This window comes from Neoarthrinium moseri (genome assembly GCF_022829205.1).
Source record: "Neoarthrinium moseri strain CBS 164.80 chromosome Unknown scaffold18_Wmoseri_CBS_16480, whole genome shotgun sequence".
Classification (NCBI taxonomy): Eukaryota; Fungi; Ascomycota; class Sordariomycetes; order Amphisphaeriales; family Apiosporaceae; genus Neoarthrinium; species Neoarthrinium moseri.
This window is the reverse complement of record NW_026055132.1, coordinates 113,938-139,283: the sequence shown is the minus strand read 5'-3', so window position 1 is coordinate 139,283 and position 25,346 is coordinate 113,938. Positions and strand designations below refer to the sequence as shown.

The 25,346-nt window shown below is 51.3% G+C and overlaps 10 protein-coding genes across 10 annotated transcripts; 6 read left to right on the top strand and 4 right to left on the bottom strand.

Annotated features, from left to right (window-relative positions):
- Positions 1-458: 458 nt before the first annotated feature.
- On the bottom strand, positions 459-1,604 carry JN550_005651 (uncharacterized protein; the record flags this gene model as incomplete). Its single annotated transcript, XM_049317301.1, has 1 exon — positions 459-1,604. One exon carries the CDS (start codon positions 1,602-1,604, stop codon positions 459-461), a length of 1,146 nt encoding a protein of 381 aa, XP_049172273.1.
- Positions 1,605-2,512: 908 nt separating this feature from the next.
- JN550_005650 (uncharacterized protein) lies at positions 2,513-4,177 on the bottom strand (the record flags this gene model as incomplete). Its single annotated transcript, XM_049317300.1, has 3 exons — positions 2,513-3,833; positions 3,885-3,911; positions 3,963-4,177. 3 exons carry the CDS (start codon positions 4,175-4,177, stop codon positions 2,513-2,515), a joined length of 1,563 nt encoding a protein of 520 aa, XP_049172272.1.
- Positions 4,178-5,416: 1,239 nt separating this feature from the next.
- Positions 5,417-6,625, top strand: JN550_005649 (uncharacterized protein; the record flags this gene model as incomplete). Its single annotated transcript, XM_049317299.1, has 1 exon — positions 5,417-6,625. The coding sequence occupies one exon, from the start codon at positions 5,417-5,419 to the stop codon at positions 6,623-6,625; it is 1,209 nt and encodes a 402-aa protein (XP_049172271.1).
- Positions 6,626-7,389: 764 nt separating this feature from the next.
- Positions 7,390-10,978, top strand: JN550_005648 (uncharacterized protein; the record flags this gene model as incomplete). Its single annotated transcript, XM_049317298.1, has 3 exons — positions 7,390-9,115; positions 9,252-9,326; positions 9,531-10,978. 3 exons carry the CDS (start codon positions 7,390-7,392, stop codon positions 10,976-10,978), a joined length of 3,249 nt encoding a protein of 1,082 aa, XP_049172270.1.
- Positions 10,979-13,951: 2,973 nt separating this feature from the next.
- On the bottom strand, positions 13,952-14,881 carry JN550_005647 (uncharacterized protein; the record flags this gene model as incomplete). The annotated part of the gene is made up of 1 exon (XM_049317297.1): positions 13,952-14,881. One exon carries the CDS (start codon positions 14,879-14,881, stop codon positions 13,952-13,954), a length of 930 nt encoding a protein of 309 aa, XP_049172269.1.
- A 740-nt stretch (positions 14,882-15,621) lies between these two features.
- Positions 15,622-16,624, top strand: JN550_005646 (uncharacterized protein; the record flags this gene model as incomplete). Its single annotated transcript, XM_049317296.1, has 2 exons — positions 15,622-16,341; positions 16,406-16,624. 2 exons carry the CDS (start codon positions 15,622-15,624, stop codon positions 16,622-16,624), a joined length of 939 nt encoding a protein of 312 aa, XP_049172268.1.
- An 835-nt stretch (positions 16,625-17,459) lies between these two features.
- JN550_005645 (uncharacterized protein) lies at positions 17,460-18,677 on the top strand (the record flags this gene model as incomplete). Its single annotated transcript, XM_049317295.1, has 1 exon — positions 17,460-18,677. The coding sequence occupies one exon, from the start codon at positions 17,460-17,462 to the stop codon at positions 18,675-18,677; it is 1,218 nt and encodes a 405-aa protein (XP_049172267.1).
- Positions 18,678-20,238: 1,561 nt separating this feature from the next.
- On the top strand, positions 20,239-21,227 carry JN550_005644 (uncharacterized protein; the record flags this gene model as incomplete). Its single annotated transcript, XM_049317294.1, has 4 exons — positions 20,239-20,545; positions 20,611-20,718; positions 20,771-21,100; positions 21,154-21,227. 4 exons carry the CDS (start codon positions 20,239-20,241, stop codon positions 21,225-21,227), a joined length of 819 nt encoding a protein of 272 aa, XP_049172266.1.
- Positions 21,228-21,832: 605 nt separating this feature from the next.
- JN550_005643 (uncharacterized protein) lies at positions 21,833-22,342 on the bottom strand (the record flags this gene model as incomplete). The annotated part of the gene is made up of 2 exons (XM_049317293.1): positions 21,833-22,148; positions 22,212-22,342. The coding sequence occupies 2 exons, from the start codon at positions 22,340-22,342 to the stop codon at positions 21,833-21,835; spliced, it is 447 nt and encodes a 148-aa protein (XP_049172265.1).
- Positions 22,343-23,640: 1,298 nt separating this feature from the next.
- JN550_005642 (uncharacterized protein) lies at positions 23,641-24,799 on the top strand (the record flags this gene model as incomplete). The annotated part of the gene is made up of 4 exons (XM_049317291.1): positions 23,641-23,724; positions 23,782-24,390; positions 24,451-24,613; positions 24,666-24,799. The coding sequence occupies 4 exons, from the start codon at positions 23,641-23,643 to the stop codon at positions 24,797-24,799; spliced, it is 990 nt and encodes a 329-aa protein (XP_049172264.1).
- Between the last annotated feature and the right edge of the window lie 547 nt (positions 24,800-25,346).

The window sequence follows — 25,346 nt, the reverse complement described above, 5'->3', positions numbered from 1 at the left end:
CATCGCCTGCTCACTAGGGCCGCAAGGGCCGCAAGGGTCGCCGGGGTTGTGAGGTTGGGCGGGCTTGGGAAGCGTCATTCAAACGGTTTGCTTCCGCTCTATGTGGGGATCACGACGGGATGGCGTCCTTCCCCGCACTTCCACACCATCACTTGCCGCGATTTCTCCAAGCCCAGTGGAGCGACAGGCGGGTTGACTTCGGGCCAAGTCTTGAGGCGATGCGATGCAGTCAACATTAGGCATGTCAGACGTGGGTTGGCCCAACGTCTTTACTCAACGCCTACACTGTTTAGGAATATGAGTATGACGTCAATGGCCTGATGGGTTTCTATTCTAATCTGTTGGAAACATGTGAAAACAACCTGTACATCCCCCTAGTTCAATACTAACTATCGTTTCAAGCATGGCCATTCTCTGATTAGCTCTGCGAACGATATCATGCCCATCCCAGCAAGGCCTTATCTCTTCCGCCAGCCTTGTTCTATCTCCTTCTTGACCTCTTCTAGGACCGGCTCGATAAACGTTGGCGTCGGATGCATGGAACGTCCCGTCTCCTTCACAAGCGTACAGCTCTTCCTGAATTGCCCCATAGCTGTTTTCTCGTCGTGCCAGTTCATGACCGTGCTGTAGACTTGTGCCGCGTCAAACGATTGTCCTGTAAGAGAGGTAAACGGACGCCAAGATGACAAGCGTCTCTGCTCCTTTTCGGGTTTCGTCACGTTTCTGCTGATTTTCACGCCGTCGCTGTCCTCAGCATACCGGTAAACCATCCAGATTGCTTTGGAAGGGCTGGTAATATCCATTACCAGGTGATACCCGGTAGATCGTTCCGTCCACTGGTTGGTGATGGCCTCCATTCTACGATTATATATCTCTCCAATCTCCCACACGTACTTTGGGAAGGCTGGTGTTGTAATAGAATCTCTTCGGAAGCCGTGCAGCTCGATGACCGTCGGGAAATTCGCCCATTCCTGCTGGCGCCAAAAGTGTGCTACCCGGTTCTGGTTCTTCCGCTCCCCACAAACAAGGTAGTTTTGAAAGGGCTGGCTTCTTCGAACAGAGTACGCTACAGGGTCGTTGTCCTGCTTCTCCTTACGGTGGAAAATGGCGAGAGAAATCTGATAGTTCTCCATCTCCTTGAGAGCCTTGAGATGCTGAGGGTTGCGAAAATCCATCTTATGCAAAAGTGGAACAAGCATTGTCTCAGTTTCTGGGTTCTCCGTAACGTTCAGTTGTCCACCATCACCAGGCCCTTCCATAGTCTGCGGTGTTGGTTGCGATTGCAAAAGCGATGTACACAAACCCATCAAATGTGCCAGCTTCTGGTTGTCGTTATCTGTTTTCGTCTTGGTCTCTCGCTCCAAACCAAGTTGCTGAGCTCTTAATTCTTGAATGTCGTTTGCTTGGGCCTCGACTTTTCTTTGAAGTTCCAGGTTGCGGTCTTCTATTGCGTTGAGTCGTTCGTCTTGCGCACCAAGAATATTCTTAGTACTGTCTGCGATGCTCGAGATAGCTGATCTGAAATCTTCGCGTTGTCTCGATTGCTCTCTCTTCATGGTGTCGGCTTCGCTTTGCAAGTCTTCCATGGCTTCTGCGGATGGCATCTCTATGGTCGGTCTGGGGCGGTAATTTGGGCGTATCCGAGGCGCCATATCCCCTGTGCCAGGCGATATTGTTGCTGACTCTGATCTGTTGGAACCGTTTGCCCTTTCCGGAGTTGCGCCTACCCCTCGGTCGGCAGGCATCTCCACTCGGCGGCGTTTGTTTTCTCGGCTCGACATCATATTACCTTTCGTTAATATTTTGACGGTTTTCTGGTGATCTCAAGCTGCGAATTACGCACCGAGGTACCAGATGCTGGAGTCGGTGCCCGATATGGTGATGATGTGTCGGGTCGAGGCAGGTGTGGAGCGGGTTGAAATCAATGGGAAAATGGGACGTTGCCCAGCCAGCTGCTCCCAGAAATCTCATGCGTTAGATATCCAGGATTTAACCCTAGTGCTTGATTAAACAATTATGCATGACCAGCTGCCTGGCTTTGTGCCCCAACACCCAAGAGGCAACGTGTTTCGAGGCCCTGTGATGATGATGGAAGGATCAAACGGACGAGAGAAGAAAGTTGACAGGGCGAGAATGCAGACCGCTCAAGCACCCGGCGTGCCTCTCCTTATGGCACAGAATTTAGCTAGTGTAAGGAACAGTTCAAATATCTGGCAGTAGCTAGCAACTGAAAACGAAAATCTGTTGCTAGGAGTGACAGCGTGCAGTCAGTGTGTAGGCTTCTTCTTGACATCCTATCTGGAGCTTAAGGTATGACAACCGGTAACCAAATACATTTCCATTGTAGCGTATGGTATGACGCAATTATATAGATAGAGCATCTCGAGATAGGTCGCGGCCAGGAAACCGCAAAAATACTGTAGAATCAGTTGCTAAGAATACAATATGTGCCTAAGGAGTTATCTCGCCCTCCCAGTTGCCAAGGTCGACCAAGTGCTACCAAGCCCTTTCATCAGGCAGACTCCATGAGTTCCTGCATTTTCTTGATGTTAGCTGCTTTAGCACGAATCTCCACCGGGACGTTGCAAGCGGACTCAAGGACCAAGTTGTCTGCCCTTGTGAATTCGGGGAAGGAATCCTGCGAGTTCTTCTCGCGGGTGAAACAAATATTGCGCACGTTCTTTGATAAGCACGCTATGTAGGAGCGGCTGCTTTGATTGAAGGCGATAGTATGGTCTTTATGGTTCTTAGAGTTCTGGCGCACGTCTAACGGGCAGCCAGGCCTAGCCACAAGCCAAAGTGACTTTTCGGCCTTCGTGACATCCATGACCACATTGTAGCAGCTGGATATCAGAGTGGTTCTGGTACTTCCCTTCTTCCAGTGGCGGAACAAGAACAGCTGACCTAAGTCGTAAACATATCGAGGGGGCTGATACTTTCTTTTCCACTCATCGAGCTGCGCCAGTTCATTGCGGCTAGCCTTGTCATCCGAGATCTCTAATTCGAAGATCCGCAAGGAAGTAAGATTGTGGTTCATCAGATCCGGGTGGTTCTTATAGATAACGCCAGGTGCGTGATCCATAATACTGGCAGCGGACTCGCCTATTCTAATGACGTAGTCTGTATTGGCGTTCGGGCTTGTGAGGTCACAGAAGAGGAAGTAATCTCTCGAGTGACTCCTGTTGTCTATCTTCGACAGATGTTCCAATTTTGCGACGTCTGTAAAATCGAAAGTGTGCAGAAGGTGTTGATACCCCGCCTTGGTAAGTCGGGTGTCTGTGAAGTATCCATTCGAGGAGATGCCCAGTTTCAAGACAGAGCTGGTCGTTGTTTTTGAACCAACGGAAGCGGCTGTCGGCGTGACCTTGTCTGATAGCTTAGAAGTTGGGGGTATGCTCGTGTACGAACTCATACTGCTTTTAGTAGCTTCTGATGAACTTTTGAACGATCCAGTTGAATTTGCGACTGACGGGGTGCTGCAGGCGAAGTCGCCAACACCAAAATGGTTGTTGGCATAGGGGGCCGCGGTGACCTTTTGTGCGAAGAAGGCAGCCATGTGGTCGGTGAACTCTTTGAGGCGGGCATCAGTTCTCTTGTTGATCTCACCAGCAAGTTGCTCGTATTTCTTCCCCAGAGCCTTGGATCCATCAACAACTGCGTTGACACTATCCTCAGTGGACTTCATCCGGGTCTCATAAGACTGCACCACCTTTTGAGATTGTTCAGCAACCCCATCCTTCCAGTCTATGGTCTCCTCCCGAAGCTGAGCCACAAGCTGTTCGCTACTCAATGCGATACTCTTGATATCTTCAATGCTCTCGTTAACAGAGCAACTATAAAGCTTGTAAGTACGTGATCTGTTGCATGGGGCCCGAAAAACGTACACTTTGTTGGGATTGTTAGCCTGCAACCTGTAAACTTGTGAGCATTCGATCTGCCATTCAAATATCAAGTAGACGTACGTGCGGGACGGTTTCATATCAGTTATCGAATCAAGTTCCTGCTTGACAATGATTTGCGTCTCATCGCCGTTGTGACCTGTCTTCCCTTTCTCTGCAGCTCGAGGCACTATCTTGTGATCTTTCTTGGTAGCTCTCACAACCTCAATGGATGACGAGGCTTCAGAGTTGGCACATTGAAACGTCCCAAACTTTCGCTTGCGGGTCTGAGAGGTCATGGTGTCGGAGTGAAATTCTATCAAGTCGAGTAAGTCGAACCTGCCTGGTGTAAGCAGACTCGGGGCTGGTGAAAACGTGCAAGGAATGAGGAGCCCACCGTATCTTGTTCAAACCCCACCTGTTAAGAAGAGTTGTTTCTGATAGCGGGATGAGGCTTTGACTGAGGTCAGCGGAGCGAAAAGGCATCCGGGAGTGCTGGTTGAGTGGCATGTCCAGGACTTGAAGTATTGAGGCAGGTGAAAGACAACCGTGCTCAGTACATGATGAAAGTCATTGGGATGGCGTGGCTGCCTTCGGAAGGGAAACAGTGGATATCGGCGTGTTCACAGAAGGTGCAACGATGTCGGTGTTTTCTTAGGGTTAATTGTGGGCATGAGGGAATTCAAAAGTGTGGCATCGACGTCTCTGCCTCACGAAGGTGGAGTGTTCTTACGTTAGTGGCCCCGGCAAAGGACTTCGGGCTTAAGCTGTCAAGAAGAGGTTTGGTCGGTGGTCTCAAAGAGACAAGTGGCGCAATTCGTCTCGAGTAGAATGTTGTGACTCTGACCAAGGAGATTGAAGCCGAGTTCGGTGTGTTCAGCGGAGACCTAGAAACGTATATGAAAGAGATATCATCACCAGGGAGAGTATGTTTGATATCAACACGTGGTAGAAGGTAGCATCGCTAACTTGCTCATATGGCGGTCCGGCCCCCTATTTATAGTGGGATTGGCTAGTAAGATGACAGTGAATACAAGAGAAACAGTGAATAGGAAGATGAGGTGATGATAACTGGATTCACATACCGAAGTTGGAACAAATCCTTCTCAAAAGGAAGCTACAGATTCGGTTTGGTGGGGCTAAATATCTGACAAGGCAAGTTTGCTGGAGTCTTTATCCGTAGAAATAGTTGGTCGACACTGTGACCAAACTCGGTGCTACGATTTTACTCTTACTAACTGATAATAACTATGCTGGCAGCATGCGTCGAATTTTAAATCTTTATGGGAAGCGGACGCATCTGAATAATCAGGCAGGTCTGGAAGGTCCCCATTTGTGTTGCCGGGTTATGGGGGGCTATTTCATATCCCATATCACATCACTTTAGATTCCATTTGGCAAGCTTGCCAAATTCACGGTTTCAGGTTTGTCTAACCTTGTAAACAGTGCAACGTCAATACAAACAACCCTGTCTACCATGCCCCCATTGTTGTCACCAACTTTTCTCATGCCTTCAGCTTGACCTTTCGGATCACAAAATGGACGAACAAAACGCGCGACGCAGTTTCATGGGCGTAATCGTATCTTATGACGAATTCCAACGTCTCAAATCCACTTTTGAGAATCTCAAGGATGAAATCTCTGCTGATAACAACACATGTGTTGCACCACTTTCCTCGCTTGCAGCGGATCTCAAGGAAATCGAACGCATTTACGTTCCACGCAACTCAGCCAACATCGGCGAAGAACCGAGTTACAAGAGGGTGGACAATCCCCAATCTAAGCCGACCACGCCAAGCCTAGATCAGGAAATTCGAGCCACTGATGAAGAATTCGAGAGTGAGGTCAACGGCAATAATGCATCCAACGCCATTAATCAGAACAAACCACAACTCCAGATCGACGAGGAGGGAGACTCTCAAGTTGACGAGCAGCAAGAGCAGGAGCGCGAGATATCTCATACAGCTGGTCCATACTTGAACGCTATTGCAGACGCCTGTTTCCGAACTGGATCTGTTAGGCTTCTTTCCATCCTCACGCCGCCAGACGAGGATTTGCCCATCATGGAAAACACTATTCGTGATGACAAGGGCAACGTCATTGCTAAGAATGTCTACTACGTCGCTATACGTAGATCTGGACCTCATCTCGGTTCTACTCACCGTATGCTTGCGGGGCAAAACGATCAATCAGAGAAGACCTTCCCCTCGGAAAAGGAGGCTTTTGAAGCTATCGTGTTGCAGATGAAGACCAAGGCGATATCGAAGAGCAGCGCGAAGCGGCGTCGTTCATCACTCTCCCGCTTGCAGACCCCAGATCAGCCTGACGCCATTGAGCTGCCGAACTACATTTTTGAGCTCGGTGAACTCAGAATCACGACCTACGATCATCACGATGGAACCTCCGAGGATCGTTCTACTTACTGCCATGTCGTCGTCGATATTGCCTCGGCCGAGAAAGCACTATGGCTGGTGTACAGGTACAAGGGAGTAGAGAACGGTGACATGATCACGCGCAAGAGAAAGTTCGACCGAGATGAGGATATGTTTAGCTTTGTTGAAAGCGAGCGCGGATTCGATATTGCACAGATTGCCATTAGTTTTCAGGACTGGATTGACAAAGCCGGAAATCCGCGCTTGATTCACAACGCAGAAGGTCTCATCAAGACCACGTGTCGCCGAGCCGACCCTGAGTGCTCACATGTCGTTTACGAAAGCTTCTATGCGAGTTTGAAGCAAGGAGATTAGATTTTGGCGATACACCCCAGGGAAGGAGATGAGAAGTGCGACAGCCTTTCGAAATTTGAGGTTAATGTTCATGTATATAAATTATGCATAGCGCTCTCAGTATTCAAACAGACACAATAAGCGCGCCCATCCGTCTAATTGAACCTTGTCAATGCAAGTTGCTATTGTTGAACTTTAGACGAACCCCCATCATATCACTCAAATCCTCTACGTGCAAGGGCCACAGGCAAGCTCACGACGCTTACCTGCACTGAGGCCAACTTGTGTGGTGATGTTGGTTTGATATGCCCTGACAGGATTCCAATTTCAGGGGAGTAACAAAGATGGCGGTGACAACGAAGCGTGTACATGGGTCGGTATATACCTGTAATAAAAATAATAATTATAATAATAAAAAGTAGTGTTGGGAATTGTAAGGACTTGCAACCTCCAATCCTTGAAAACGCACGCATTGCCTCCCTGGAATTATATGATCATACACAAAAACACCTGCTGTGTTTTGAGGCAGGCATCGCTATTTTGGGACACGCTACTGGGATTGGCAGATGTGGTGGAGACCGCAAAGCTGAAGCCTAAGAGAGGGTCCATCCAGGCATCATTCCGAATCCTCCCCTAGAAATACAGCCACAGCGGAGACAAAAACAAGCTCGGACTGGCCTCGTCGTTCACCACTGGCATGACATTGCGTTGGCTTTCCTTGTGACAAATCACTCGTGAACTTCCTCAGTCTGGAAAAAGGACCGCGGCAAGCGTCCGGATCAAGCATGCCGTCAATACCTGCTGATGTCTATCGTGACATTTTCAGCTACACAGACCAGAAGACACTGATCAGCTGTCGACGGCTGAACAAGTACGCATCATCCATTGCGACGACTTTTGTATTCCGCCATGTACGCCTAGAAGCTGCATATGATATCGGCAACTTCATCAACGTCGTCACCTCGCCTTTGCGGCACTGCGTTCGTGAGCTCACCGTCGACACTTGGGCTGGGCCACATGCTACGGACTCTGTCAACCGAGATATCTATCCGCGACGAGATTTCTACCGAGCTCTATCGTACCTTAGGTTCTTCAGAAACTTGAACCATCTCAACCTGAAGTTCGATGAATGGTGCGGCAAACGTGGAGACGAGCAGGACGCCTGGAGTGCTGCCATCAATGAAAACTACGACTTTCGCTTTTCGGTTCTTGACATCATATTCCGCTGCCTTGCTGGTAACTGGACTCCCGAATTACAGCACGGGCAAGAGGTTTCAGGCTTGGTCTCGTCCGAAATTGACAGTGAAGGCAGCATTCCGGGCGACCCTGTAAACGACAGCTTACCACCGGGCGTTGATGCAGTAGGGCCTATTGATATCGGCACCTTGACAATAAGCAACTTAGCAGACTTCAATGACGAAAGATTGACCCAGTCAGATTCGTTCAAGAAAGTCATATCATTCAGCAGCCTCAAAAGTCTAAAATTGCTTATATCAGATCAATACACGACAGCCCCTGACGATTCTGTTTGGTATCGAGAAAGGTACGACTTCTTCGACAGCATTCCCCAAACTTGGCTTTCGCCCTCCATTGCCCAGAATATTAGGGTTTTGTCATTGTACTTTCGAGAATACTGGGGATGGAACCCGAAGATGGATTTCAGAACTGTCAACCCTGGCACGGGCCCCAACTCTGGTATGCCTAACCTGCGCGTCCTGGCCCTAGGGAATTATGTTTTCAGCCACGATTGGCAAATCGACTGGGTTGCCTCGCTGGGAAAGCGGAATGGGAAGGGAGGACTGGAAGAATTGTATCTGGATGACTGCCCAATCATGTGGCAGGCACGTACCCTTCGACCCCTCGACGAATCCAATACGGTTATTGAGTTGCAAGATGGCGGAGTTCTCGAAGTCTCCAACACTGGCTATCCGTGCAAGGACGGTATGTTTGCAGGACGAAGAGCCTGGAATGTTGACAAATTCAATTACCATCTACGCTGGTGTTATGTCCTCGACCATTGGAGGGAAAAGATGGTTGGCTTGAAGGTATTCAACATGGGCCATGGCTATTGGCATGGCGACCCGTTATATATCACGGTCCCCGGCCCCGATGGGACTCCGGTATTAAAACTCGAGTACAACCCTGGGGACCCTAAATGGAGGGAGCAGAGATCCCAAGTCATGATGCGAAGCGGGCGCCGAGGGCAGTTGATGCCAGATCTGGTCCATCTCAATTATGACTGTCCTAGACTCGCTGAATTTCCCATCGCTTATGCTGCTGAGAATGATGCTCCGTACTGCTACGGAGTTGGGCTGGAGCATGAGCGCCAATATATCCTGCAGTATATCCATTTTGACATTGAACTTGCCCCTATAGAGTGGGTAGAGCGTGATGATGCCAGGACTGTCTTCGAAGAATTGGGGCTGAACGCATACGAGACTGCGAAAAGGAGAGACGAAAAGGCATATCAGCAGCTGCAGGATGCTGTTCTGGAGAGAAGCAAATCAGGCGGTAGAAAGACATAGATCATCAGTATCCCGGCATGGTTATCGTGATTAACATCGCCTTCGGTCACAAAGCCCGATGTTTCCGCGACAGCCGATCAGTGGACACACACTATTTCACGAATACATGACTTTGCATCCAGCTGAGCGGCCGGAAGGCTCATGCTTCGTGGAGCTTTCATATGATGATGATAGTGGAGTGGAGTACAGAGCTCGGTGTAAGTGTCGGCCGAGCGTTGATTCCCACGAATCAACACCACAGCTGGGGTCTTCGGTCCGCCAAACCGGCAGCGCTAAGCTGAAGTGAATCGCATATCAATCTCAAGGCTAGATATAAACCTAGCAGACGCCTTATATTCTTTTACGTCAAAATCAAAGCAATATCGGTATGTCTTTTTCTGAGTTTGATCCTACTATTAAAGGCACGCTCCCAGCCGACTTCCAGTGGGGCTACGCAACAGCTGCCCCGCAAATAGAAGGAGCATGGAATAAGGATGGTAAAGGCCTGTCGATATGGGACACTTTTGGCCACACGCCTGGGAAAGTCAAAGACAGCAGCACCGCTGATGATACAACCCGCTCCTACGACTTCTACAAGCGAGATGTAGCCCGGATGAAAGCCTACGGTGTCACCGGCTATCGTTTCTCTCTGTCGTGGTCCAGAATAATCCCGCTTGGCGGTAAAGACGACCCAGTGAACGAGCAAGGGTTGAAATTCTATAGCGACCTGGTCGATGAACTTCTAGCCAACGGCATCACCCCTTTCGTAACTCTTTTCCATTGGGACACGCCGCAAGAGCTGGAGAACCGGTATGGCGGCATGCTGAATAAAGAAAAGTACATTCCGGACTTCAATCGGTACGCTCGAGTCTGCTTTGAGCGACTAGGAGACCGTGTCAAGAACTGGATCACCTATAATGAGCCCGGAGTCTATACTCTAGCTGGTTACGCAGCCGGCGTGCATGCCCCTGGGCGATCCAGTTTCCGAGACCGGAACGAGGAAGGCGATTCAAGCACGGAACCATTCATTGTGGCACATACGGAGCTGTTGTCGCACGCACATGTGGCCAGAATCTACAAGGAAGAGTTCAAGCCCAGGCAGAAGGGGACGATCATGATCACCCTGCACGGGAACTGGAACGAGCCCTGGGACGCGGACGACCCCAAGCATGTGGAGGCAGCGCAAAGAGCGCAGGAATTCGAGATTGCATGGTTCGCCGACCCTTTATACAAGACGGGCGACTACCCACCATCGATGCGCGCACAGCTTGGGGACAGACTTCCCCGGTTTACCCCAGAAGAGAGCAAGTTGGTCTTGGGCAGCTCTGAAGCGTATGGAATGAACTCTTATACAACGTTCTTCGTAAAAAATAGAGATGCGGAACCGGATATAAACGACCACAAGGGCAACGTTGAGGTCTTTGACACGAATAAGCAAGGCGTGGAGAGAGGTATTGAGAGCGACACGCCATGGCTCCGAACCTCGCCACACGGCTGGGGTAAGCTATTGAGATGGATCTGGGATCGCTACCAGACTCCTATCTTTATCACCGAGAACGGAACGACGGCAAAGGGCGAACATGACTTCAAGCCAAGCGGCCCTGATGACATCCTCGAAGATCCCCACAGGGTTGACTTCTTCAAGAGTTACCTGACAGAGGTTGCAAAGGCGTCGCAGGAGGGCGTGGTCATCAAATCGTACTTTGGGTGGACGTTCACGGACAATTGGGAGTGGGCTGCCGGCTTCACCGATCGCTTTGGTGTCACATGGGTGGATTTCAACGACCCGGAGAAGCCTAGGTATGCGAAGCGGTCGGCCTACTTCCTGAAGGAGTTCTTTGGCCATTTGATCGCGGAAAGCAAGAACTAGCTCAGTGATGGTAGTGCTCTAGAGATGCCTGCAGCCAATTCAATACTTTTAGATAGGTCGGATGCGGCAACATGCTGTCTGGACCTAAATGATTTTTAAGTATCTATCAATAGACTGCAATCAAGTTGTACGATGGACGTTCGCCGCGTGGTATATCTTACTAGCGATAATCATTAAAGAACAGTACAGACAAAAATCACGTCTTAGTCGGGTAGTCACATGCCACGGCCCGTAGCGACTCCTATTCCTACATGTATGCAAAATCACATAACTCCTCTAATCCATACATCGTTTGCCACGTACTAAATAGTTAGCTGTTCTGTTTGCAATAAACGTCGTCAAACCCAGATCTACGAGGAGCTATATCTTCTTTTAAATGTGCGGGGGAGTGTCCAAACAGCTCATAGGTGCTCGGGAGTAGCAAATGAAAATTAGTCACAGAAGAGAAGACAAGTCGCGTTTGCAACACCCGTTAATTTGAAGGTTAAACACTATAATATGCAAAGCTCCAAAATTGGCAAACACCACTTTTTGGTGAGAAGAATGACAACAGTATGTAGAATCGATCAGGTCGGACCTACAGGTGAAATGATAAGAAGGAGAGGCAAAACAGAAAAGAAAAGACACCGGGCAGTCAGTCGTCCCCCTACTCGAACGCCGGTTTCCCAGTGAACAAGATTTCCATACCCTAACATCTGGCCATATGGAGCGAGGCACGGATCCATCAGGCCACTGTGCCATGTGAGTGTTGAAACCCCAGGGCCTTATGCAAACTGAGGACACCGGACTACAGTTGTGGGCAGCACCCTCACTTCATCTTCCCAGCATCTGGACCGGCACACATGCAATAGGAGCTTGGCCTGCACCTCAGTCCGCTTTCAGTATTAAGCAGCACTCCTTTGAAATTCGGGTATCAATTCTACGCCTAGATGGGCTCGGTATCCCGTCCTGTGTTGTAGCATAGTCTCGTGCTCGGCGGGGAGCAGGACCACGGCACGACCCATTTATGCATGTGCGTCTGATTTGGGCAGCCAATGGAACCACGCAGCATGTTTCCGATCTAGGCGGCCTAGGCGAGCAAGAAGGGGCTAGTCACATAACTTGCTTTAAGTTACATCGTTTCTGATCCTATCCATACGCTACTCTGAGGCAGTCGCCCCTATTCCTCGTCACCAAACATCCATATCTGGGGCGGTGCTAAACGGACTTCTACAGTAGGCTTGTGCCAGAACATGGCCTCCCCATTTGTCGAGATGCATGGCACAACAAAGCTGGAAATGACCGAGCAGTGCGCTAGTTTACAGGAAACAATTTTGTGTCTACTTCAAGGGTGAAAGCGTACGGCATATTAGAATGGACCAGCTGGGTCCGTGGATGCATCAGTTTTGTTGTGCCTTCGAGAACAAACCTATCTTGTGAGTGAGGGCCTTGCATTAATCCCCCGACGACATTGTGCATTTGTCGCTGATTTGAAAGAAACTGCGCCTGCCAAGATCCGACAAGCAATGTTATGCTGGTCTGTCTCTCAGTGTCGACGTATAGTAGGCAGGATAATGGGGGGGCTGATCATTTGGCTGGCATATGATTTCGTTGATAGCCGAGGACGGGTTGTATGAAGTGGACGTAATGGTGCTATAGGAGGAGGACTAAGTATGCAACGCCCTGATCATTCCGAGACGCAGACCACCGTTCGGCACACTCTGCTTGGTGTGCTTGTGTGCTTGTGTGCGTCACTCATGGTACGTGCGGGATGGAGATGAGAAGCTGTGCTGCTAGCGCCGATACCATGGCGCACTTATAGGCAAGCATGCGCTGTGACCGTGCTCTGTAAGCGATTGTGAAGAAGAACGCTGCAGGGGTATGTTGTGTAGCAGTGGTCGATCGGATGGCAGGCAACATGGCATTTTGACACCAGTTTCTCCAAAACCGGTGCCCCCCTGGCAAGGTTGCAGCGTGCAGCCTCGAAAGGCGGAGCAAGGGATCGCCAAATCGCGACCGAGACCAGAGTTGGTACTGCAACCCAGCAACCCCCCTCCCTTGCTGGCACCTGGCTTGCGTTTGTGTGTGTGTGTGTGTGTCTATGTGTGTTGTCGGCTTTCCAAATCCTGGGACGTTGCGGAAATTGGTGGCTTTCCTGCCTTGTACACGCTCTCTACATGCCGCTTGTGCCGCAAACGGGAGTGCCAGTGACTGTTGTTTGCAACATCATGCGGACCGCTTTCTGTCTTCAGACGCCTACATGCCTATATCACATCACCATGGGGTTCGCTTGATTGCGCCGCAACTGCTGACAGATACCTAGGCAGGTACAGTGGCTACCCAGTGGCCATGTCGGCAAAAGTGGTCAACCTTACTTTCCCATGCCGCCAGCGCGGAGGGGGAGCACTGCCTACATATGTGCAGAGAGAGACACAGGGCAATTTCCCAGGCGTTACCGATTGAGCGGGCCACACTCGGCTCCAGACCGGGCTCCAAGGCTGAGGAGTTTGCGCGCGGAGGAACTTGTCCGACATTAGAGGAGCTGGATGCGACCTACCCCCGTCGCTGGGACTCGCGGGGTGTGATCGGTGAATTACGCGACTAGCCCTGTGGGGCCCTGGGGCAGCAAGCCCCCCGGCCCCGGCGGGTTCTCCCCTGAGGTCACATCCAATGGTTGACGGGAGGTCTGAGCTCGGCTTGTTCGGCCTTTCCTTAAATTGACGTGGCTCGAAACTCTGGTACGTCGTCGAAGGGGAAGTATTGTGAAGATCCGAGTGGCAGATGCTCTCGGGTTAGCTTGGCACGTATTGGGGTTATTATGGAAGGATTCTCTTCGTGCATCGGATTCCTCGCCCCTATCATGATGTCACTTTTGTTTCAGCGAAAGGAGGAAAGGAGCGTCTCCTGGTGGGACGCTCCCGGTGTGGGTATTGTGGATATCGTGGGTATTAATCTGTTCAACTACAGTCGCGCTGGCCACACGCCTTTCATCGGTCATTGTTCCGCGTCGTCGCTGATGGTGCTTGTTCCACCAGCCTCCGCTTCCGACACGATCTTGGTCTTCACTACATTTCCGGCCGGGGTCATGAAAATGTATGCGTAGATGTCCAGCCCAACATACGGCGTGTACCTGTAGCCGAGCTCGTACTCAGTGACACCGTTCAGAATGGTGGTCCTGTTGTGCCCGGTGTAGGTCATGTCGCGATTGTAGGATCCGACGCTTCTGCGCCCTTGCTCATTGCCGTCGTTATCCAACGAGACATCCCAGATGGTGCCGTTCTGGCCCAGAACCCGGTTGGTGTGCGTGTCTCCCGCGTAGTTGTTGATCGAGTAAAGGATGCCGTGCTGCATGTTATAGTCGAGGGCATCTAGCGACCGCTTTTGGGCAGCGGCCGTTGAGCTTGGGGCCGCCGAAGTGGCGCTGGAGCTAGAAGAGCCGCCCCCTAGGGTATCCGTGACGTTGCCGACCACATCGCCCACCACATTGCCGAGGGTGGCAACGATGGGGTTGAGGTCGATGGACGAAAGTACATCGTCCACCATGGCCACCACGTTCCCTAACCGGGCCTCCAAGTAGACCTTTGCATTGACGTTTTCGATCGTCAGTTTGACGCGATCAATGGAGGCGTCGACGCCGGCGGTGAAATGCAGCAGATTTAACACCTTTGCGTCCAGGTTGACTTTGGCCGTGATGTTGTCCACCTCAACACTGATCAGTCCGACGTGGACTGACGCATTCAGATAGACATCAGGCTCCTCGGGGAGCCTCACGCCGGCGATTGTACCTTCGGTCTCGTAGAGTGTGGCATCTGGATCGCCACGCTGGCTCAACTGATATCCGATGTAGCCATCGTTCTGCGCCACCACGATCGAAAAGAGTGACAAGAGTGTGAAGGCAATTGCCTTTGAAAAGAGTGGACTCATGATGGGCGTCTGGATGAGGTGCTGTAGTAGACCTTACAAGATCACTGGAGGCTGAAGAGGGCGCATGAGGGGAACTCTGCATCTAAAAAGGATGGACCAGGACGTTGCGTCAACCTCGCATCGCAATCGAGGGGGCTCGATCGGCTGCAAATCCTCCACAGCAACTCGACGGCATCCTCACTGCCGGCCGTAGAATTAGCATGAGCTTTCTTGGGTCCTCAAAACAAGGTTTTCGACCGTTGATTCCTGTTGTGAATAGGCTGACTGCGGGTACTAGCCATAGAGCTGGGCCTAGACTCTGGTGGACTTAGGCTCGTTTTGTGACCAGCTCCGCATGAGACAGGGGACTATATAATCCCGAGTGGTTGAATTCGGGTCGACAGGGTTGCCCGAGCTGCAAGCCACGGAGCTACCAGCGCTCTTACATTATGCGCAATCTCCCCATGACGTGGAATCTCTTGCTTGCTGGCCCCAGGGCAGCGTCTTGGCGGTGAAAGCAAGCATATCGATGAACCTGCCGCGGCCAAACGGTACCAAAGCACCGAGAGCACTGCCGCCATCCCATATGCGAATCGCGATTTCTAAATGACGGAGGGGAGCGGGACTTTGCTTGTCAGGGATGTCAGCCAAGTTCTTGCAGACGAGGTCAGTTTATATGTCATCTCCACGCCCGTAGACGGTTGGTGCTGTACGGTCCATCGTGCGCTGTCGCTCCTTCGCCCACACGTTCTTTAGTCAACATGCAGCATCGCTTCCTCCTCTCGTTCCTTTGGGCATGTCTGCTGGCGGCCTTCGTGGTGGCGCAGACAGCATCATCTACAGATGGCAGCACAGCCGTTAGCACGACGGCAGCGGCCACGGATACAGCAACGTCTGCCGTAGCTTCGCCTTCGGATAGCACAACGTCTGCGGCGGGCTCATCTGGCACAGATGCGTCGACTACTGTGGCCACCTCTGTCGGCGGAAGCACCAGCGGAGATGCGTCGTCCCCCACATCCTCGAGCAGCAACCCTCCCGATGTGTTGCTGAGGGTGCCCGAGCTCTCGGTTGAGAAGATCGAGCTCGATGTTGATAATCTCCAAGCCGAGATCAACTTGGCCGCCCAGGTCGCAGGCCTGGTCGAGGTGAATGCTGGTATCCAGGTGGGAATCAAGAAGGTCAACATCACCATTGCGGACGTGGATGCTGAGCTTGAGCTGATCATCCGCCTGGGAAACCTGGTCGACATTGTCAACCGCACTCTGGCTTCCCTGGACCTGAACCCCCTCTTGATCAACATCCTCAACACGGTGGATAACGTGGTGGGCGACGTCATTGGCGCCGTTGATGGACTGCTTGGTTCCATTGTCAACGGCGACAGCAAGATCAACTTCTTGATCGACAACCTGGGCAACATTGTCCAGGAAGTAACGGGCGCTGCCGGAGGTATTCTGAGCTCCATCATTGGTAACTACCAGCAGGTTAGTATTGCCCCTTGCATTACTCTCTCTACGAAAGAGGCCTCGTTGCTAACCCGTGCACCAGAACATGACCTATACCGGAGCGCAAAGCATACTGGATGGCGGACTGATTCAAAAGACGTATCTATATGAGCCACTTAATTCACTGGTCAACATTGTCACCAATTCCCTCGGCCAAGTAGTGCAGGCGGTGGTGGTAGGCAGCGGCGGCGGCGGCAGTGGCGGTGGCACCACGACTTCAGCGACAGCGTCAGCCACAGCAACGGCGACTGCAAGCGCGTAGTAGGGGAACCATCTCCGGCGTGTGACCTGATAGCTAAGAAATACAATAATGTTGAAAGTCCACATTACGTGCTAGCATCTTCATGGAGCGAGCTGTGTGCATGGCAAAGAACCAGCAGTGTGGGCGATCGCGCTTATTGTAGCGCGATTGGGTAGATCCACTAGAAAGCTTAAGTTAGCTGAGCTGTCTACTCGCCTGACTCGATCTGATACGTTTGCGGGTTGTGTGCTTTATATAGCTGATGAGGGGCTCTGATAAAAAGCCATACCCGGAGAATTTTGGGAACCTACCTTTTCTGGAGTCGTTCCCGGGCCAAGATATGTATATGCTTTCGGACGGAGAATTATACGGAGAATTCATCGCGTGTCCGTGAAGCCACCGGCGCTGGCTGCCGGGACTAATGCCAGGGTGTTCGCATCGCACACCAATTACGGCAGGTGTTTTTCGATCGACGTCTTATCTCAACGTCAATCCAAAGAGCCGCATTCAACACTCACAATCCATCCAGAGTCCTCGACTCAGAGTTCGAGAGACCGGAAACTGGAGATTCTATCACCAGGAAATGCGCTGGTTCTCTCGGCTTCAGGCAAGACTCCGCGCCTTCCAGGGTAGGCGTCACTCTGGACCGAGCTACAAGAAGTAATCTGGAGTGAAGGGCTTTGGTATATACTCCAGCAAGCAGCCCCCGACCAACAGTCAGGTTTCGGCAATTTCATACGAAGCCTATCGCCCACAACAGACCCATCAAGCGCCACACACTGTCCGTTACACGACAATTGCAAACCCACCACCCTTACGTTCTATCATCAGATATCTGATACGCAGGGTCCGAAGCATGGCTGACCCGACGCTCTATCTCCCTGCAGTCTTGGAAGAAAGTTCTATTACACAGCTGCTCTCCGGCCTCGGGTTGCCCGAGCCAACGACTATCCAGCTACTCAATACTACTGCAGCATATCATATCATTTACAACATCAAGTTTGCTGAAGACATAGAAGACATCCTGCAGCCTAATGCGCTTGGCGCAGGAGATTCAGCCGCCTCCTTCGCTTGGAAGGTGCGCAACCCACGCTCGCTCGTTCTAAGAATATCAGGAAAGCATCTTCCCAGGATCAAGACTCTCAATGAGGTTGCTACCATGGTTTGGGTGAGGGCATACACGAAGATTCCAATACCAGCTGTTGTCCGCTTTGATGCAACAGAGAATAATGCTATCGGACACGAGTTCACTCTCCTAGAGAAGGTCGACGGGGTCAGTGTTGACAGTATTTACGATGGCCTTGAAGACTGGAAGAAGGAGTCGCTCGTCCGTCAGCTTGCAGGGTACCTGATGGAACTTCGCTGTCGCGAGTGGGACCACTGTGGCGGCCTTCAACTCAACCAGAGAGGTGTGCCTGTACCAGGTCGAGTCGTAGCAGAGACTTTCTGGCAAGGCCCAGAGCTGGCGCGATACTGGCCTGGCAACGAATCCGTGGATTCCCTCAACGTCGGCGGGCCGTACACCTCATATACAGCCTACGTCAGAGGGCATATTGACCAGTATATCCGAAACATGGAAAAACATGACTCTCTTGAGTGGATGCGGGACTTGATCCCTCGACTCTACGCGTTTCTCATTTACCTCGATCAACACGCTGCCACTTTGAACGATACCAGGTACATTCTTACCCAACGAGATCTGCATTTTGGGAATATAATGTGCGATCCCGAAACGGCCACCGTTCAAGCAGTGCTTGACTGGGAATTTTCAGAAGTATTACCGTTGCCGCTGTGGAGCCCTGGCAGCGGATTTCTCTGGAATGCCAAGCAAACACCAGAGTCCATGACGGAGCAGAGTAGGATGTATGGTGTGTTTACTAAGCTCTGCAAGGCCCACTGGCCAGACTTGTTGTCCGACTTTGAGGTCAAGAAAGAGATGCCTCACAAAGCAATCTCGACGATCTTGAATTTCGTTCGGGCTGTTGTTGAGGTTTGCCCAAGGGGCCAAAAGGCTGACGCTGCGCGAGACTGGCGTAAGACTGCCGAGATGGCCTTGACTGAGCTAGGGGTCTGATAACATAGCATGTTTCCCGCGTAATTAATACGAAAGTAGGCAGACAAGCGAGCCGGCATGTGTACATTGCAAGAGACCACTGCATCCTGGATATGGGCTTCTGACATCAATGTGTCACAATTGAACTCAACCATTCTCTGTGGCTAATCGTCGACAGAACATAAGTCAAATTATATTTCTTGCAACTCCTTTAGATGAACAGGTCGTTAGATGTGGGGTTCGATTGCTCAGCGGACCGAGTCAATGGGTGAACTTACCAGTGCGCATAGCTTCTTGCCCTAATACGATAGGTCACGATGCCTATCTAGACCACGTGCATAAAGTACTTGACTCGTTTATGAGCCTTGCTGCGTCAATTGCTCAGAGAAAACAACCGGTGAGCAGCGAGATAAGGTGCTAAGTACGACGAGTATACCGTTGAAATTGAGAAAACTACTATGCGTTGACACGGATCAAGTACCACAAAGCGTCCAATCAAAGGAAGAGAACTTCTCGCTATCTCTCAAAGGGTCTCCATTCCCTCGCTATTACCGGCCTTCCTGTACAAATAAGTACTGGTCAGTGCTTTTGGCTTCTCTGTATGGGAGCTGGTCCGTGTTATTAACCTGTAGTAGCTTGTCTGGGTTTAAAGGTATAACAGGCGACATAAGTCTGTTCTAGAAACCCTGTGGGACTTCCTGCAAGAATTGTGCAGGCCGAAGTAAGCGATTCCCAAGATACGAACCGAGAATCGACGCCTGGTAGGTTACGCTTGATGGTGGCAATGGGTTGATGGGTATGCCTGGGCAATGCGGCTGCTCTATTTCTGTCGGGCTGCTTTTGATCAGCGGCTCTGATCGACAAGTGCTAACGATCAATTGGCTCGCCTGCCGTCAACATGTTCGAGGGTCGTCTGAAGTTGCTTTGAAGCAAATGCTTGGCAACTTGAAACCCGACTGAAAACCCCCAAGTGGGGCTTGTCCCGTATGCGGCTCCGTCTCGTCCTGGAGTGCCGGTAGCATCGTGGCTCGAGGCCGATGTGGACTGCGGATGCACTTGTCTTTCTAGTCTTTCCAAATCCAAATGCCCAGTCTAATAAGGCGAAATGATGCGCAGCATTGTCGATTGAGATATACTCTGGTGAAGTGTTGAGCCCGGACACGTCCGCCAAGCTCACATCAACGATGATCCAGATGCACATCAGCCGCTGAAACATCTCGACCCTGACCCCTGTCAGTTGCACGTTTTGGCTGCACCCCCGCAAAGCGCATCTCGAGCCGCCAAGTCTCAGATCTCGCCTCAGACGCCTGCAGCTGCAACTTCACCATCCTCGAATCGGCAACCTTGCAACAGCGTGCGCGAGATATGGGATGTTTTTACCGTCCCAGCCGCTGCGGCCGCGGAAGCAATAAGATGGGACCGCGGTGCACTCTCTATACAGGCTACGTTCTGTCTTGTCTTTCCGTCTCATACAATCATTTATACCCAAGATAATATTTAGATATCACGCCGTCGCAGGAGTCGACAGCGTTGATATTGACCTCAGCAGTCCTTACCTCCATCACAGAGCCAGCATTTGAAGATGGGGTCGCAACAGCACAAGTATGAGAACATGGCCTTAGACGACCGCGATGACAGATCGAGCACGGAAGTCGAGTCGTTGATGGATGGAGAAGGCAAGGTGTGGCACGATGTAGACCTACAGAGACCGACCAGGAGGTCGAGGACAAGCAGGATATGTGGCGTCCTGAACTCCTTCAGGTGGCTCATCGACACAACCTTACTGCTCATCATACTTGGATTCGTTGTGCGGTCATATTTAAGGGAGAAACCGGTGAACCCGACTGATTACGATTTCCTCGGAGATATGACAGGTGTTGGTCCCAAATGTTAGTGTTCCTCAAGGACGGAAGCAGCCCCCGTCGTCGCTGGTGCTCTGCTAACTCGCCACCAGTTTCCCAGCAGATCACCACGTTCGTCAACGATGAGGATTACGCGCCATACAACACGTCCGAGTTCTTCAAGCCTGAAGTCCTGGACAGGTGGAATAAGCTTATGCCTCGTGAGTAATGCCCTATTGTATCTCGGTCACACGATGCTAACAGAGTCGGCAGTTGGCATGGGCTTTCAGTGGGTGAAGGAGCCGGAGAAGTACCACGACCTTCCCAAGCCGATTGAATGGGGATTTGACGATGAGGGCAAGGAGATGACAGTCTTCACCACTTCCATGACCCACCAGCTGCACTGCCTCTGGGCGATCGTCCAGACCTACTCCGGTCTCTCGTCCGGCCACGAGATTCCCGAAGACCACCACTGGCACATGATCCACTGCTTCAGCTACATGCGCCAAGCCATCTTGTGCGCTGCTGATACCGCCCTCGAGGGCCATGCCACCACATTCCCCAAGGACAACTCGGGCTCGGACGGATGGGATGCTAAGCATGGTAAGCCGAGACGTGGTCCAATTGAACATTTTACCCCGCTGACCAGTGTACAGTGTGCAAGGACCAGAGCCAAGTCCGATCATACCTGGAGAGCGTACGGGCCTACAGCGACCAACAGATCTACTAAGACGCTGATTATAATTGCCTCGCAGACCGCAGCCGCAGTGGTTTTGGGCCTCGATGACTAGACTGCAGCCCTCCCAGCCTATAAGATGGCGAGGCGCGGTCAAACAGCCGCCTTGGGGTAGCTGTGCACACTGAACATGTACCAAGATGCTACATGCTTAGGACAGCCACAATCATTAGTAACTCACTGTGTGCATACACCTGGCGCATGGTGGGATAGAGTCTGTACGCTACAATAACTCCGAAAGGCTTTGTGGGGTTCGACTTGTCAGTTGGAACGTTCAGATGCCAGAGATGTGGTCGACCCATATCTATACAACCGAAATAGAAAAAAATGGAAAAATAGTTGAAATGTGTTTCTCACTGATACAAATAAGGTGGAATGCAAATAGGTGACAAGCTCTAGAGTGTGGCAAATAAAAAATTGAGAGCTCTTAAGGCACTCTCGCGATGTAATGGCAGCGAACCAATTAGCTCTATCATCTCTGCCGCCCAACAAGTATCCACTAGCTCATCAACTGAAGAGTACTACATCCGTGCACCAACAGTAATCAGACAGCAGTAATCAGACACTCTCTCTTAACGAAGATGCCATACCTCGTGCGACTATTTAGGAATGCGCAAGCCAAAGTCCTGAGCTCCCACATAAGCGATACCAGTGTCCAGTGGGGTTGAGCCAGTCGTGACGTATTGCACAACGTCGGACGGGCTGTTGTAGGTTGCCGTGGGCCCGGCCTCTCTCTTGACTTCGAGCTCGATGGCAGCGTTCTCAACCTGGCGGAAGTTGAAGCTGAAATCCTGGTTGCTGCACGTGCCGCCCTGGACGGGTAGTAGGAACGGCGAAGACGAGATGGCCGCTCCGGTTGCGTTGCTGCAGGGGATGGGCGCGTCGATGCCTGGTACGGTGACGGAGAACGTGATACTGGCAAGTTGACACACGTCAGCTTACTGGTAGCTGGTACACTGGCTCTTGTGAGATACCTACTGCTGGACAATGGAATGCGCGGCTACGTATGCGGCGAAGCGCGTGACCTGCCAGTCACCATCCGCCCGTTCCTGCATCGGGGTAGCAGAAACTGCAGCTGCAGCAACGGCGATCAGGATGAAGGCGCGCATCATGATTCAAGCTGGTGAGACTTTTGGTGATTGCAAGAATGGTATCTGCCGTCAGCGGAATGTTTTGCTTAGGAGTCGTTTATGTGCCGGTTTCTTGGTGTTGAAGCGAGCGCATAGTGGTTCTCAGCAGCTAGGGCAAAGACGTGCAAGAAGTCTTATATATTCCATTCACGGGTGGAATGCGATGAACTAAGCACTTGCCGATCATGCAACGTGACGCTGGTATCCTTTGGTTGAAGGATCAATACGGGCAGACTACTGGTATAACACGAGATTTGATCGCGGCCGCATTTGGGGAGTAGACAGGGCCTACAGCCAATCGATGCTTGCGATCGTGCCCGCATTGAATAGGCAGTGTCGCTGACGGGTCATACTGCCGTCTTATGGCATAGCGCAGGAAAACTGGTTGTTGGGTTATGATAGGATAGAATGTAAGCTCTCATTACTCATCTCGGCTTCACTGGAGACTAAGCCACTTTCTAAGATCCAGGTCCGGCTTCCGCAAGATAGCTGTGGTGGTTACATACACCTAGAGTAAGACCTTGAGGCGCTGACTACGAGGAACGACTCTAGGACTGATCTCTAAAGATTGGAAGTGGGCTTCAGCCAGAGGGGTATTGTAGTGATGTGCTAACTCCAAGGCCGCTGGTAGCTTAGAATCAAGGGATGACCCACCCTTAGTTACTGATGGCAGAGTGTAACTAGTGGAAATGTCTCTTTCCATGGCTTTCTTCAATCCTACAGGACACTTGTCTCATCTCACATTTAATTTTGTGAAGATAAAATATCTCACTTGATTCATCTTTCCTTGTAGTACTTTACTAATTTGCAGTTAGAAGAGACCTGGTTCTGAGTATTGTTGTGTATGATTGGACATTTGAGCCCACACAGAGCCAAGGATGCGCGTTGCTGGTCCCTTGCGGCACAGGCGTAAGCACTAAATGTTACCGGTGCAGCGGGCCGCCTAAAGACGTGCATGACCTATACTTTGTATGCATACACAATTGTATACAGTTGAGCTTCAACTTAATTCAGTATGGTTCACGCAGGGCGGTTGGCATCAATGCTTCCAGCAGCGTGTCATGGCATCTTCAAGGGCAGAGGTGACCTCCGGAAACTTGTAGGGTCGGGCATTAGTTGCGCCGACGTGGTCGGACGGGCTTTTGTGATCCCCGACGGCCTGGCGCTGCGATGATGCCAAAGCGCACAGGCATTCCGGCAGATAACTTGGCGCCCAAATCACAAATGCCTCGACGACAGTAATCCTAACTGTAGCCAATAACATTCAGTCTTGAGCCATGTCTCGTGTATCGAAACTCAGTCAGATGTTTCCTCCGGCCCCGGCCTGGACGGACCAGGACATCTCAGATCTCAGCGGCAAGGTGAGCTGAGCGGGCAGTGATTGACGTCATGCAAACGCTCACGGCGACATCGTCTAGGTCTACATCGTAACGGGGTCTAACGCTGGTGTTGGTAAAGAAGTGGCGAGGATTCTGTACTCCAAGAACGCGACAGTCTGGGCCGCCGCGCGGAACGAGGAGAAGAACCTGGCAGCGATAAACTCCATCAAAGAGGCATATCCATCGTCCACTGGGAAGCTGGAACATCTGCATCTCGACCTGGGTGACCTTTCTACGATCAAGAAGTCTGCCGAGACATTCCTCGCAAAGGAAAAGAAGCTCCATGTCCTGATAAACAATGCCGGAGTCATGCTTCCACCCCGCGGCAGCACGACGGCACAGGGGTACGAACTGCAGCTCGGCACGAACTGCGTCGGGCCATTCTTGTTCACAAAGCTTCTGACCCCTGCACTGGTCGAGACGGCGAAGACGGCCCCGAAGAACGCGGTGCGCGTCGTCTGGGTGTCTTCGTCAGCTGCCGAAGGTCTGAGCTATACGAATGGACTTGACATAGACAACTTAGACTACTCAAAGAACGACGGCATTTATATGCAGATTGCCGGAAAGTACGCTGTCAGTAAATCAGGTAACTGGTATCACAGCACAGAGTTCGCCAGAAGACACCGGAAGGATGGTGTGATCAGCGTCGTAAGTCTTCCCTAATCATTCGCAAAGGTTCGGCGGCTCCAGGTGATTAAGTGGTTGCAGGCATTGAACCCAGGCAATCTAGACTCAGATCTCAGCCGCCACCATAGCACGACGGCAGCAATATTCAAACCATTGATCTGTTACGCGCCTGTGTACGGAGCATACACTGAGCTTTTCGCCGGCGTCTCAGATCAGGTCACACTGGACAAGACTGGAAGCTGGAGTGAGTAAAACATGAACCAAAAGTCCATCTCCGTAACTAATGACCTTTCTAGTTGTTCCTTGGGGACGCTTCAGCGACATGCGGTCGGATTTGGACCTTGGATCGCGACCTGAAGGAGAGGGTGGCACAGGTATCGCGCAGAAGTTCTGGGAGTGGTCCGAGGCGCAAGTTCAGCCATACTTGTAAACGCCACTGACGGTGCACCAATATTTAATGTGGAGTCACTAAGTGTTCGTTACGGTGTGGTCAATATCTCTAACTGGGAAGGATCCGATTAAGTCAATCTGATCGGACGGCACAGGACGACCGGGTAAGGTATCCAAAAGGATGCGCTAACTAGGGACGAGTATCCATCCCGTCCGTCAACTGTGGCATGCCTTAGTGGCCAATCGTTACTGAACATAGTTCTAAAAATAGAGGCGGGTACGACTTGACTATGAAGGAGTTATGGTTGAGACAATCAGTTGGTGTGCATAGTAAGACAATAGCCCTGCTCATTAGTTGCTTGGGATACTCGAACCGTGCCACGAATGAGGTTGGCACCCCTGACGGAAATCACCCAAAGACAGCCAGAGTGACAATTACGAGGCAGGCTGTAGTATTCAGTGTAATCACCTAACGTAATGGCCTGTTGATGCCCAGAATCCAGGAGGGCCGGACTCCCAACGCGCAAGACAAATAGTCCGAGGTTCGTTCGGTAGAAAGTGTCAATTTATCATAGACTGCCCCAATA